Genomic DNA, 13202 nt, shown 5'->3' with positions numbered 1-13202 from the left:
CTTTAGTATTTCTTGTAGGGAAGATCTCTTGTTTACTAATTCTCTCAGTCTTTGTTTATATCTTTGAAGTTTTTAATCTCCCTCAGTTTTGAAGGACAACTTGGCTGGATAAAGAATTCTTGGCTGAAAGTCTTTTTCATTAAGGATCTTAAATATATAATACACCACCTTCTTGCCTCCATGATGCCTGCTGAGTTAGTCCAAACTTAGTCTTTGTGGCTTCCCTTATATGTAGCAGATCACTTTTCTCATGCTGCTTTCAGGACTTCCTGCTCCTCTTCAATATTTGAATATTTGGTTAGTATATGTCTTGGACTAGGCCTGTTGGGTTTATTCTATTTGGGGTTCATTGGACCTCTGATTTGCATATTTATGTATTTTATAAAGGTTGGGAATTTTCTCCTGGTTATATGTTCAGTTAACCTTCCCAGCCCTTAATTCCTCTCCTTTTGGGACACCAATGATTTTTATATTTGTACGCCTTTGCTTGTCCATTGTTTCCCTAAAATCCAATTCCAGCTTTTCATCTTTCTTGCCATTTGTTATTTGTGCTCTCTAGCTCAACTGTTCTCTTCTAGCTACTTATTCTTCCTTCTGCTTTTTCAAATCTATCATGTGTCACTAGTCTGTTTCTAACTTTTTTCTGCAGTATTTTTTATCTCAGTGAGATCTGCCATTTTTCTATTTAATCTTCCAAATTTTTCTTTATACTCTACTAGTGTCTTCCTGATATCCTTTATTTGTTTATGAGTATCCTTGAGTACCTGTTCCGTAGGCTATGTCTCCTCTGATGTTTTGATTTGGTCTTTTACCTAGGCCATTTCTGCCTGGATCTTCACATTCTGTGCGATTTTCTGTTGTGTTCAGGGCATTTGATTATCTTAATGTTATTTTGCAACTTGGTTTCCTTCACTTATCTAAAGTTTTGTATTTACTTGGTTTTGCATTGAAGGTTCACTTTTGTGCTTGGTTTGTCAGTAATTCTCTGCCAAACCAAGTGCTGGATATCATATGAGGGGTGCAATTCTATTTGAGGGTGTATTGAAAGCTAGGCAAGGGTGCATCTGTAGTTCAGTGGCAGAATACCTGGCCACCATGCAGGATATGGGAGCTTGATTACTGGCCCAATCATATCCCCCCCACCCAGAAAAAAAGAAGAGGGCGGGCCGCGGTGGCTCAGCGGGCAAAGTGCTTGCCTGCCATGCCGGAGGACCTCGGTTCGATTCCCGGCCCCAGCCCATGTAAAAAACAAACAAACAAACAAAATACAATAAAACAAGAAAATGTTTAAAAGATGTTTCTCTTTCTTCCTTCCTTCCTTCCATCCTTCCTTCCTTCTCTCTGTCTTTCCTTCCCTTCCTCCCTCTCTCTTTAAAAAAAAAAAAAAAAAAAAAAGAAGAAAATAATATATATATATTTAAGAAAATACACATCAGCATTGGTAGGCCCCAAAGCCAGATGGAGAAACCCCAAGATATATCGGGAATGAACCCAGACTGCTCCCCACTGAAGATAAAATTAAAAATACAAATATATAAAATATATATATATATAAATAAAAATTTAAAAATATAGAAAAATATATTAAAAATTTTAAATACTGGGCAGTTAGGGTGTTTTTTAGAGTGCACTTACCACTTCTTCCCAGCAGGTGGTGCTCCTGAGGTACCTCCTCCCTGCAGACCTGCCTCTTCTTGACTGCAGCAGCTGACTGGGAAGATGGTGTACGTTGTGGGAGGGGGGCTGCTCACAGCAGGAGGGCTGATCCCGACTTGGGATGGAGGCACCAATCTGTCCGCGACTTCTCGCTCAGCGTCAAGCCCCCGGCCGGCGGGTGAGACAATGAGGAGAGACAGAGAGACGCAGACAAATCCGCGCTGGTGAGAAACACAGATCCAAGACACGTAGCAGTTGTAAGCACAGACCTTTACTGGAGTTAAGCTTGCATTCTCTGTTACAGGTTCCGCACGGGACAAGATATCCCGCGGGGGAACAACCTCTATGCGGCCGTCAGGCACGGCTCCCTGTGGGTCGTCTCCACCCACCCTGTCCGGGTAACCTCTTATATACTGTGCCCAAACCCAATAGGTTAGTGCCACGTATACAGAGGTGATTGGAAGATAGGGTTGGTGGGCGCGTACGTCATACGCGGAAACAGGATGCGGGCGCCATCTTGACTCACTCGATGGGCGGGGGGAACTCTAGAGCAGGCTGCAGCGCGACCACTAGGCCCAACCCGGGAGGCGGCTCTCCACATCTCCCCCTTTTTTATTATTTTTGGTCCGTAGACCCTTTCTTAGACCCAGTGTCTCCATTGATGAGTGAGCTCCCGTGAGCTTGATTAGCCCACTACTTGTTTTGGTGCTTTGGGGAGTCTGGACTAGGCTTGCTAGGCACCAACCAGAATGCCTCCTCATATAGAGACCGGAGAGCCCGTGAACTGGAAACCACGTGACTCTCCCTGCAGTGCTTCGCCTCGCAACTGGGCTAAGCGGGGCTCAGGAGAGCGGCAACCAGAGTCGAGAGTGTCACTAGATGTCTCTGTGCAATGGCCGGAGTCTAGTCTGGCCAGGACCGTGACTCTGCCTTAGAGATCATCCTTTAGACAAAAATTATGACTTCTGGTGCCGCCTTTTACACCCGGGACACGGCCATGGGCTTTGCAGCAGATCCTGTTTTCGAGCGCCCCGCCCTGAGTGGCCGGGATGGACCGTCCGGTGAGGGGGAGGACCGGGCAGCGGGACGGTCGTTGCCAGGAGCATCAGGGGCGAGTGACATAGCCAACATGGTAGTGACACGTAATTGCTGCTGTGTCTGGAGCAAGCGTTCTAACAAGCATTTAACAGTGACTAATCCCACTAATAGTCCCACCGCCACGAGAATCCAAGTAGTCAAATTGGGCCAAGAGAACCAAGAGGTGACTCGGTTCCACAGACTTTGTACAGTCTCGCCCAGTTTGGAAAGGTCGAAGGCAACGGGGGTTATTAAAACTGGTCCCCCTTCTAAACAATCGAAGGGTGACCGGCACTTTCGTTGCTATCTCGTCAGTCGCCGCCGTCATCAGCAGAGTTGGAGGCCTGATCTGATGGTTCAGGTTGAAGGCTTGTTGGTTTTTTAGGCAACAGCTCCGTGGCCTCCTCGGGCGATGTCACGGTTCTCACCAGTCTTTCCGGAACCCACACTGGTTGACGTCCTGGCTCCTGGGGAAAAACACAAACAGAGCCTCTGGCCCAGCTGAGCACTGGGTCAGGGCCTTGCCATTGTCCTGACAGGACATCCTTCCAACGGACTAGACCTCTATGTGGAGGACTCGGAGTAGTGTGCTGAAGAACAGGTGTCATTCCTAGTGAAGTTTCATTTAAAAAATTATATGTAAATAAGGCTACAGACAGTTGAGCCTTCGGGGACAGGCCGTGGCCTATTCCTCTAATGGTTTCCTCCGCCTTGCACGTCGGCCAGGCGGAGGGCCATTCCTGTTGTCTTATAATTGATCGATCGGCCCCGGTATCTAGCAGGCCCAGGAAGGATCTGCCTTGTACCTTAATAGTCAGCATGGGTCGAGACTCCAGGGACATATGGAGGCCTTCAAAAACTTCTCCAGTAGATCCAAACCCTTTATTTCCTCTCTGTCTGGTTCTACTCGGGAAGGATGCATGTAAGCTGGGCAAGAGCAGGAGCTGTGCCAGCTTATCACCCTCTGCAATGACTAGGGTGCCTTGCTGAGACTGAACCATATTCAGGGTAAAAGGGGCATTGGGGCCATACTGATGGACGGCCTGCCTCAATTCCTTTAAAATTTTGTAATCATATGGCTCATGCTGATTGTTACCTTGGGGATTGATAATAACTGGGTACATTTCTGAGGCTGGCTGTGGCTCAAGTGGTTGGTAACCGCCCAGCATGCCAAAAGGTCTAAATGCTGAGAAAGGGGTCCACTTCCAGAAATGTCTCCCTCTGTTACCTGATGACGAAGAGTTCTGAGGGCCTGTGTACTCCGGCGGGGGGCACGGCAGTAACTGCCCCTCCCCCGACCAGCCTGTAAGGGGTTCCGGGTCTCGCAAAGGAGGGCCACTGTAATTACCTGATTCGGCCACCAGAGGGAGCCCGTGGTGAGGGTTTTTGGCGAGATCACCAAAACCATTCACCGGGAACCGCCGCGTCCCTGCAGCAGGCGCTGGCGGGGCGGAAGGCTGTGTGGGTGAGACAGGGGGCCTCCCCCAATCGATCAGCGGAGGCGCGTCTGCACCCTCGGTCTCATCACCATCTGACTCTGAGTCAGAGGTGTCTGAACTAGCGCCAGACTCTGGCGGCTTACAAGTGGGCGGCTCACTTTCACAGGAGCCGTCCGCTAAAAGGGTCTTTAAGGGAGCTAACAAAGGTAAACTTCCGGACTGCCCCATGTTTGCAGTCGGCACTGTACTTTAATCACTCGGAGAGCTCTTCCGAGTCCCCGGGGCTACCTGAAAGCCCGCGGGCCTTAACTCTCACGTAATAAGAAGTACTCACCTCCTCGGGTGATCAGGCGCGAGAAGTCCGCTGCGAACTCAAGAAGCACGTCCTCACCAGCTCGGGGAAAGGCAGCAGAAGGGTCCCCGTACGGGCCACCACTTGTCCGCGACTTCTCGCTCAGCGTCAAGCCCCTGGCCGGCGGGTGAGACAATGAGGAGAGACAGAGAGACGCAGACAAATCCGCGCTGGTGAGAAACACAGATCCAAGACACGTAGCAGTTGTAAGCACAGACCTTTACTGGAGTTAAGCTTGCATTCTCTGTTACAGGTTCCGCGCGGGACAAGATATCCCGCGGGGGAACAACCTCTATGCGGCCGTCAGGCACGGCTCCCTGTGGGTCGTCTCCACCCACCCTGTCCGGGTAACCTCTTATATACTGTGCCCAAACCCAATAGGTTAGTGCCACGTATACAGAGGTGATTGGAAGATAGGGTTGGTGGGCGCGTACGTCATACGCGGAAACAGGATGCGGGCGCCATCTTGACTCACTCGATGGGCGGGGGGAACTCTAGAGCAGGCTGCAGCGCGACCACTAGGCCCAACCCGGGAGGCGGCTCTCCACACCAATCACAGGTTCTGGAGAAGCAGCCTGTCCCAGAACCCAGCAGATCATCATTCTCTATGCCTAACAGGACAGCTGTTCACAGTGCCTGGAGGTGCATGTTTTCATAGTGGACTGCTAGGCATGCCTCTGGCTTGCCACTGGTGCTGCCAGCTATGGAGCCACTGGGAAGGTTTCCCATGCCAGCAACTGGGGCAGGCTCGAACAGAGAGACAGTCAATTCCGTCGGATCCACATTTCTTTGCGGGCTGCCGCCCACACGTGGTAGAGATCATAGCCTTTCAGACCCATCCTTCTCTCCCCATCCTATCTCCCTGCCTCTCTCCCCATTATGAAATATCGAAGATCCTCTTTGATCACTCACACGCGGGACTTACAGTCCAGGTCATTTTTTCCCCATCGCCTACCTTGTTCTGCGGAGTAGGGATGAATCCAGCCTACCCTGCTCCGCCATCTACCTGAGAGTCCCTTGTCATTCGATTTCTTTTAACTTTTTTTAATTGTAAAAAATAACATATATACAAAAATGCAGTGAATTTCCAAGTACATTGCAACAATTAGTTGTAGAACAGATTTCAGTTTGCTATTTGTTAAAATTCCACAATTTTAGGGTTTTTTTTTTTAGCTCAGATGCAGCTTCATTCAGTGTTTTAACATGATTACATTACAATTAGGTATTATTGTGCTGTACATTTTTGAGTTTTTGTATCTAGTCCTGTTGCACAGTCTGTATCCTTTCAGCTCCAGTTACCCATTATCTTACCCTGTTTCTAACTCCTGCTGGACTCTGTTACCAATGACATATTCCAAGTTTATTCTCGAATGTCCGTTCACATCAGTGGGACCATACAGTATTTGTCCTTTAGTTTTTGGCTAGACTCACTCAGCATAATGTTCTCTAGGTCCATCCATGTTATTACATGCTTCATAAGTTTATCCTGTCTTAAAGCTGCATAATATTCCATCGTATGTATATACCACAGTTTGTTCAGCCACTCTTCTGTTGATGGACATTTTGGCTGTTTCCATCTCTTTGCAATTGTAAATAATGCTGCTATAAACATTGGTGTGCAAATGTCCGTTTGTGTCTTTGCCCTTAAGTCCTTTGAGTAGATACCCAGCAATGGGATTGCTGGGTCGTATGGCAGTTCTATATTCAGCTTTTTGAGGAACCGCCAAACTGCCTTCCACAGTGGTTGCACCATTTGACATTCCCACCGACAGTGGATAAGTGTGCCTCTTTCTCCGCATCCTCTCCAGCACTTGTCATTTTCTGTTTTGTTGATAATGGCCATTCTGGTGGGTGTGAGATGATATCTCATTGTGGTTTTGATTTGCATTGCTCTAATGGCCAGGGACATGGAGCATCTCTTCATGTGCCTTTGGCCATTTGTATTTCCTCTTCTGAGAAGTGTCTGTTCAAGTCTTTTTCCCATTTTGTAATTGGGTTGGCTGTCTTTTTGTTGTTGAGTTGAACAATCTCTTTATAAATTCTGGATACTAGACCTTTATCTGATATGTCATTTCCAAATATTGTCTCCCATTGTGTAGGCTGTCTTTCTACTTTCTTGATGAAGTTCTTTGATGCACAAAAGTGTTTAATTTTGAGGAGCTCCCATTTATTTATTTCCTTCTTCAGTGCTCTTGCTTTAGGTTTAAGGTCCATAAAACCACCTCCAATTGTAAGTTTCATAAGATATCTCCCTACATTTTCCTCTAACTGTTTTATGGTCTTAGACCTAATGTTTAGATCTTTGATCCATTTTGAGTTAACTTTTGTATAAGGTGTGAGATATGGGTCTTCCTTCATTCTTTCACATATGGATATCCAGTTCTCTAGGCACCATTTATTGAAGAGACTGTTCTGTCCCAGGTGAGTTGGCTTGACTGCCTTATCAAAGATCAAATGTCCATAGATGAGAGGGTCTATATCTGAGCACTCTATTCGATTCCATTGGTCAATATATCTATCTTTATGCCAATACCATGCTGTTTTGACCACTGTGGCTTCATAATATGCCTTAAAGTCAGGCAGCACGAGACCTCCAGCTTCGTTTTTTTCCCTCAAGATGTTTTTAACAATTCGGGGCACCCTGCCCTTCCAGATAAATTTGCTTATTGGTTTTTCTATTTCTGAAAAATAAGTTGTTGAGATTTTGATTGGCATTGCATTGAATCTGTAAATCAATTTAGGTAGGATTGACATCTTAACTATATTTAGTCTTCCAATCCATGAACACGGTATGCCCTTCCATCTATTTAGGTCTTCTGTGATTTCTTTTAACAGTTTTTTGTAGTTTTCTTTGTATACGTTTTTTGTCTCTTTAGTTAAATTTATTCCTAGGTATTTTATTCTTTTAGTTCCAATTGTAAATGGGATTCATTTCTTGATTTCCCCCTCAGCTTGTTCATTACTAGTGTATAGAAATGCTACAGATTTTTGAATGTTGATCTTGTAACCTGCTACTTTGCTGTACTCATTTATTAGCTCTAGTAGTTTTGTTGTGGATTTTTCCGGGTTTTCGACGTGTAGTATCATATCGTCTGCAAACAGTGATAGTTTTACTTCTTCCTTTCCAATTTTGATGCCTTGTATTTCTTTTTCTTGTCTAATTGCTCTGGCTAGAACCTCCAACACAATGTTGAATAATAGTGGTGATAGTGGACATCCTTGTCTTGTTCCTGATCTTAGGGGGAAAGTTTTCAATTTTTCCCCATTGAGGATGATATTAACTGTGGGTTTTTCATATATTCCCTCTATCATTTTAAGGAAGTTCCCTTGTATTCCTATCTTTTGAAGTGTTTTCAACAGGAAAGGATGTTGAATCTTGTCAAATGCCTTCTCTGCATCAATTGAGATGATCATGTGATTTTTCTGCTTTGATTTGTGATATGGTGTATTACATTAATTGATTTTCTTATGTTGAACCATCCTTGCATACCTGGGATGAATCCTACTTGGTCATGATGTATAATTCTTTTAATGTGTTGTTGGATACGATTTGCTAGAATTTTATTGAGGATTTTTGCATCTATATTCATTAGAGAGATTGGTCTGTAGTTTTCTTTTTTTGTAATATCTTTGCCTGGTTTTGGTATGAGGGTGATGTTGGCTTCATAGAATGAATTAGGTAGTTTTCCCTCCACTTCGATTTTTTTGAAGAGTTTGAGGAGAGTTGGTACTAATTCTTTCTGGAATGTTTGATAGAATTCACCTGTGAAGCCGTCTGGTCCTGGACTTTTCTTTTTAGGAAGCTTTTGAATGACTAATTCAATTTCTTTACTTGTGATTGGTTTGTTGAGGTCATCTATTTCTTCTTGAGTCAAAGTTGGTTGTTCATGTCTTTCCAGGAACCCGTCCATTTCCTCTAAATTGTTGTATTTATTAGCGTAAAGTTGTTCATAGTATCCTGTTATTACCTCCTGTATTTCTGTGAGGTCAGTAGTTATGTCTCCTCTTCCATTTCTGATCTTATTTATTTGCATCCTCTCTCTCCTTCTTTTTGTCAATCTTGCTAAGGGCCCATCAATCTTATTGATTTTCTCATAGAACCAACTTCTGGTCTTATTGATTTTCTCTATTGTTTTCATGTTTTCAATTTCATTTATTTCTGCTCTAATCTTTGTTATTTCTTTCCTTTTGCTTGCTTTGGGATTCGTTTGCTGTTCTTTCTCCAGTTCTTCCAAGTGGACAGTTAATTCCTGCATTTTTGCCTTTTCTTCTTTTCTGATATAGGCATTTAGGGCAATAAATTTCCCTCTTAGCACTGCCTTTGCTGCGTCCCATAAGTTTTGATATGTTCTGTTTTCATTTTCATTCGCCTCGAGGTATTTACTAATTTCTCTTGCAATTTCTTCTTTGACCCACTTGTTGTTTAAGAGTGTGTTGTTGAGCCTCCATGTATTTGTGAATTTTCTGGCACTCCGCCTATTATTGATTTCCAACTTCATTCCTTTATGATCTGAGAAAGTGTTGTGTATGATTTCAATCTTTTTAAATTTGTTAAGACTTGCTTTGTGGCCCAATTTTAGGTTTTTATTTCTAGCTTCTCTAAGATACTGGAGACTAAAAGAAGTATCATTATACTGATTCAGCATGCACACTCATTCGTTAAAGCTGATCTTCTCTATAACTCCACCATCACCTTTGATCTTTCTCTCAGTCTTTAGGGGTATTTGGGCTGTGCCCATTCTAGTTTTTTCATGTTGGAAGGGGCTGTTGATAATATGGGACAGGGGGATGGAACTAGTTGATGTTCTGGAGAGGCTGGACCCTCTAGGTCTCAGGACTTATCTGGCCTAGGAACCCATCCAGAGGGTGTAGGTTTCTGGAAAGTAGTTCTAAAGCATGGAACCTTTGTAGAATCTTACATAATGCTATAGGTGTTCTTTAGGATTGGCAGGAATGGTTTTGCTTGGGGATTTGGTGAGCTGTGATAAGCAGCAATGTCTAACAGACTTGCATAAGAGTGACTTCCAGAGTAGCCTCTCAACTCTATTTGCGCTCTCTCAGCCACTGATACCTTATTTGTTACACTTCTTTTCCCCCTTTTTGGTCAGAATGGCATTGTTGATCCCACGGTGCCAGGGCCAGACTTATCCCTGGGGGTCATCTCCCATACCGCCAGGGAAACTTTCATCTCTGGATGCCATGTCCCATGTAGGGGGCCGGGCAATGATTTCACTTGCAAGTTGGGCTTAGAGAGAGCTCACATCTGAGAAACAAAAGAGGTCCTCCAGATGTGACTCTTAGGCATACCTATAGGTAGGCTAAGTTTCTTTACTACATACATAAACTTCTCTAATCATTCAAATTTTAATATTCCCTCATGTTTATCTCTTTAGTGTTTAAACACCATATGGAAAAGTGGTGAAGTTTTGTATTGTTCAGCAAAATGCCTGGCACACAGGAGGTATTCAGCAAATTAAAAAAAAAATTACGTACAATAAGACTTACTTTCTTTGGTGTCTGTGACTTATATATACAGCCATATAAGTATGTAACTGCCACCAAAATCAGAATACAGAACAAACAGTTCCATCATTCTGAAAAATTCTCTTGTGCTCTGCTTCCTGTTCTTATAGCTTTGCCTTTTCCACAGTGTCATATCAATGAAGTCATACTGTGTAGCCTTTATGAGTCTGGCTCTTTTCACTTAACTTAGTACATTGTAGCTGTATCGATCCATGTTGAGTGTATCCATGGGAATCCATGTCGGATGTATCAGTGGTTCATTCCTATTCCTATTTTTCCCCATTTGAGTTTTAAGACTTAACCAGAAAGATATGTGACAGATAAATACTTTTCCCCAGACCGTGTCTTTTCATTCTCTTAGCACCCTTCTCAGAAGTTCTTAATTTTGATGAAGTCCGGTTTATCCACTTTTTTCTTTTATAAGTTGTACGTTTGTTGTAGTATCTAAGAAAACTTTGCATAATTTAGGCTCACAAAAAATTGGAGTTAGTTTTTATATAATGTGTGGGATATCAGTTGAGGCGATTTTTCTTTGGTTTTTATTTTGCATATGGTATTCTTCCAGCATCACTTGTTGTTTGGGTCTTTATCCAGACTCTCTGTTCCATTGATCTGTTTACCTTTCCACCAAAACTACACTGCCTTGATTACTGTGGCTTTATTGTAAGTCTTGAAATCAGGTAGATGGAAGAGTATATATTTGTTGAAGAAGCAATCTGGATTTTTCCTTAAGAAGAAGATGAAGGAATTGTTAAAGGAATTCCTCAAGTTACCTTTTCTCTATCATTGGCCTCTCCATTTCCACTTGCAGGGCTTTTCCCTCCATTTGCACTCACACAATTTTTCCTAATCCTGATGTGTTTTCAGTCAGTCTCATAGTCCTGTGAAGTTGTCATCCTTATTTATTGTGTTTTTTGTTTTTGGTTCAAATGAGGAGTCCCAAATGAGAAAGTCTGGTTTAGACATAGGTTCATACACTTCATTGCTACTATAAGGAAACATGTTTGGCATGTTTTTTAATACAGAGCCGTGTATATACTTCAAGTCAGTCTACTTTTTATAAATAGTTCCATATAAAAGTAGATTAAAAGAATTTTAATTTTATTTTTACTTTTGAAATTTTTTTAAATTTAATAAGCTGGATATCTCTATGTAGTGGCCTTTATTTACTGATATTAAAAAATTCTAAAATTGTTATTTAGAGCATGAAGAAAAATTGTAAACAAATTGAATCTCCTAAAGTATTACCTGATGCACCTGTTCGATTCGTGCCACCAAATACTTTGAATCTGCGTAGCTTTACCAAGATCATGAAGAGACTGGCAGAGCTACATCCAGAAGTTAGCAGGTAATGACTAAAATTATAGTTTAGCTGCTTTTAAACTTTTTTATGTAAACATTTAGTTCAACTGAATAACTTAATCCAGTTGTGATTGTGTAATTTTGAAAAGGACAGATGCTCATATGTTTTCATTTTGCATAGAGATCACATTATAGATGCTCTTCAGGAAGTGAGAATAAATCATAAAGGTTTTCTGAATGGCTTATCTATAAATACGATTGTGGAAATGACTTCATCTGTCTTGAAAAACTCTGCTTCCACGTAGAAATAAAAGAAGCAATAAAGAGGTAAGCTGATGGTATTCCTTTATATCTAAATATTACTTTAAAATTTTAAGCCGTTTATTTCCTTTTTCCCATAAAAAGAATAATACATGAAAAAACAAACATGCTCTATTAGTTAACTATTAAGGCAAAAGCAGTTACCCCAAAACTGAGTGACTTCACATTTATTATCTAACAGTTTCTGTGGGTCAGGATTCGGCAGTGGTTTAGCTAGGTGATGTTAGTTCAGGGTCTCCCATGTGTTATAGTCAATATGTTGGTCAGAGCTATAGTCATCTGAAGGCTTGGCTGGGACTGGAAGACCTGCTTTTATGATGCCTCCCTCATGGGGAGGTTGGCAGGAGGCTCTAGTTCCTCACCACGTGGGTCTTTTCATAAGGCTACTTAAACATCTTTACATCTTGGCAGCTGGCTTCCCCCATGGTGAAAGAGACCAAAAAGACTGTAAGGCAGAAGCTGCTACATTTTCTGTGACCTACTTTCAGAAACACTCTCCATCATTTCTGCTTTATTTTGTTCATTATTTGTGCCTCACTATGTGCAATCCATACTTGTGGGGAAGAGAATTAAGCTCCACCTCTCAGAGAGAGAGGTATCAAAGAATTTGTTTCATGTATTTTTTTCTTCATGTATTTTTAAATTATCACACACAATATAAAACTCCTTTTTACAAAATGGTAGGTGGGTACTTCTTTTTTTAAAAAATTGCCTATGTGTGATAGAGTGATAGAGTATTTGCAAATATGATTATAGTTATTCCTCTTTCTGTATCTGTGCCCCTTTGCAATGTGACCTCGCAGCTCCTCCCATCAAGAAGTAGTCTGTTAGGGGTGTAAGGATAGTTCAATGATAAAATTCTCACCTACCATTCAGGACACCAGGGCGTGATTCCCCACCCATTCACTTCCCAAAAACAAACAAGCTAAATAAAAGAAAGAAAAAACAAATAAAAATTTAACAAATGGTGCTGCAGTAACGGGATACTCATATGGAGAAAGAATGAAATGTGACCCCTGCCATACAGCATAGTCAAAAAAAAAAAAAAGAAAGAAAGGAAAAGAAGTAGTCTATTTTCCCACCCCATTGAATATGGGCTGCCCTTTTTATTTGCTCTCACAAGTTGTACCAGTTTCAGGCCTATTTGTCAGGAAACATGGATGACCCTTCTCTCTCTCTTGCCGCCACGATGTGAAGAAGCTCAGACAGTCTACTAGAGGACTAGAGACTACATGGAGGCTCAGCACAGCTTTTCAGACCAGTGACCCCAAACATGTGAGCAAATCTAGCTTACATCAGTAAATCCACCTCCCCAACCAGGCAACTGGCCAAGCCAAGATAAGAAGAATCACCCAAATGATTCTAGTCCAAATTAGCTAGCAAAATTGTAATCTGAATAAATTGTCATTGTTTTAAGCTACTAAGTTTTTTTTTAGTTTGGGTGCATGGTCTGGGAATTGAACCCAGGCCTCCTGCATGAGAGGCAGGCATTCTAGCCACCAAACTACCCTGGCACCTAAGCTACTAAGTGT

General features: G+C 42.5%; 2 protein-coding genes across 14 annotated transcripts in view; one reads left to right on the top strand and one right to left on the bottom strand.

The window, feature by feature from the left end:
- RBM44 (RNA binding motif protein 44) overlaps window positions 1-13202 on the top strand; it is a 90516-nt gene that overhangs the window by 66177 nt on the left and 11137 nt on the right. For 11 of the 13 annotated variants that reach the window (XR_013173145.1, XM_077155569.1, XM_077155564.1 and 8 more), the window contains 2 exons: window positions 11250-11395; window positions 11531-11676. Coding sequence is in view for 10 of the 13 variants with exons in the window: in XM_077155569.1 (XP_077011684.1) it covers window positions 11250-11395; window positions 11531-11654 (270 nt within the window). In the remaining 3 variants the exon portion in view is untranslated. Of the gene's footprint in view, window positions 1-11249; window positions 11396-11530; window positions 11677-12867; window positions 12946-13202 lie in introns of those variants that run through there. The other 2 variants (XR_013173146.1, XR_013173147.1) reach the window with 2 other exon arrangements.
- On the bottom strand, window positions 2866-4439 carry LOC143676661 (uncharacterized). The gene is made up of 2 exons (XM_077152084.1): window positions 4082-4439; window positions 2866-3200 (listed from the first exon to the last, which is right to left on the bottom strand). Exons 1-2 carry the CDS (start codon window positions 4398-4400, stop codon window positions 3115-3117), a joined length of 405 nt encoding a protein of 134 aa, XP_077008199.1. The 5' UTR covers window positions 4401-4439; the 3' UTR covers window positions 2866-3114.

This window comes from Tamandua tetradactyla, chromosome 3, assembly GCF_023851605.1.
Source record: "Tamandua tetradactyla isolate mTamTet1 chromosome 3, mTamTet1.pri, whole genome shotgun sequence".
In the NCBI taxonomy this organism is placed as follows: Eukaryota; Metazoa; Chordata; class Mammalia; order Pilosa; family Myrmecophagidae; genus Tamandua; species Tamandua tetradactyla.
The sequence above is the reverse complement of the archived record's forward strand: the minus strand, read 5'-3'. Positions and strand labels throughout refer to the sequence as shown.

Excerpts from the sequence above, each read along its gene's own strand:
- LOC143676661 (XM_077152084.1), bottom strand. The coding sequence starts at position 4,400 with ATGGGGCAGTCCGGAAGTTTACCTTTGTTAGCTCCCTTAAAGACCCTT. Across the intron at positions 3,201-4,081 it reads CCCTCTGGTGGCCGAATCAG|GAGCCAGGACGTCAACCAGT; the intron begins GTAATTACAGTG and ends GTTTTTCCCCAG.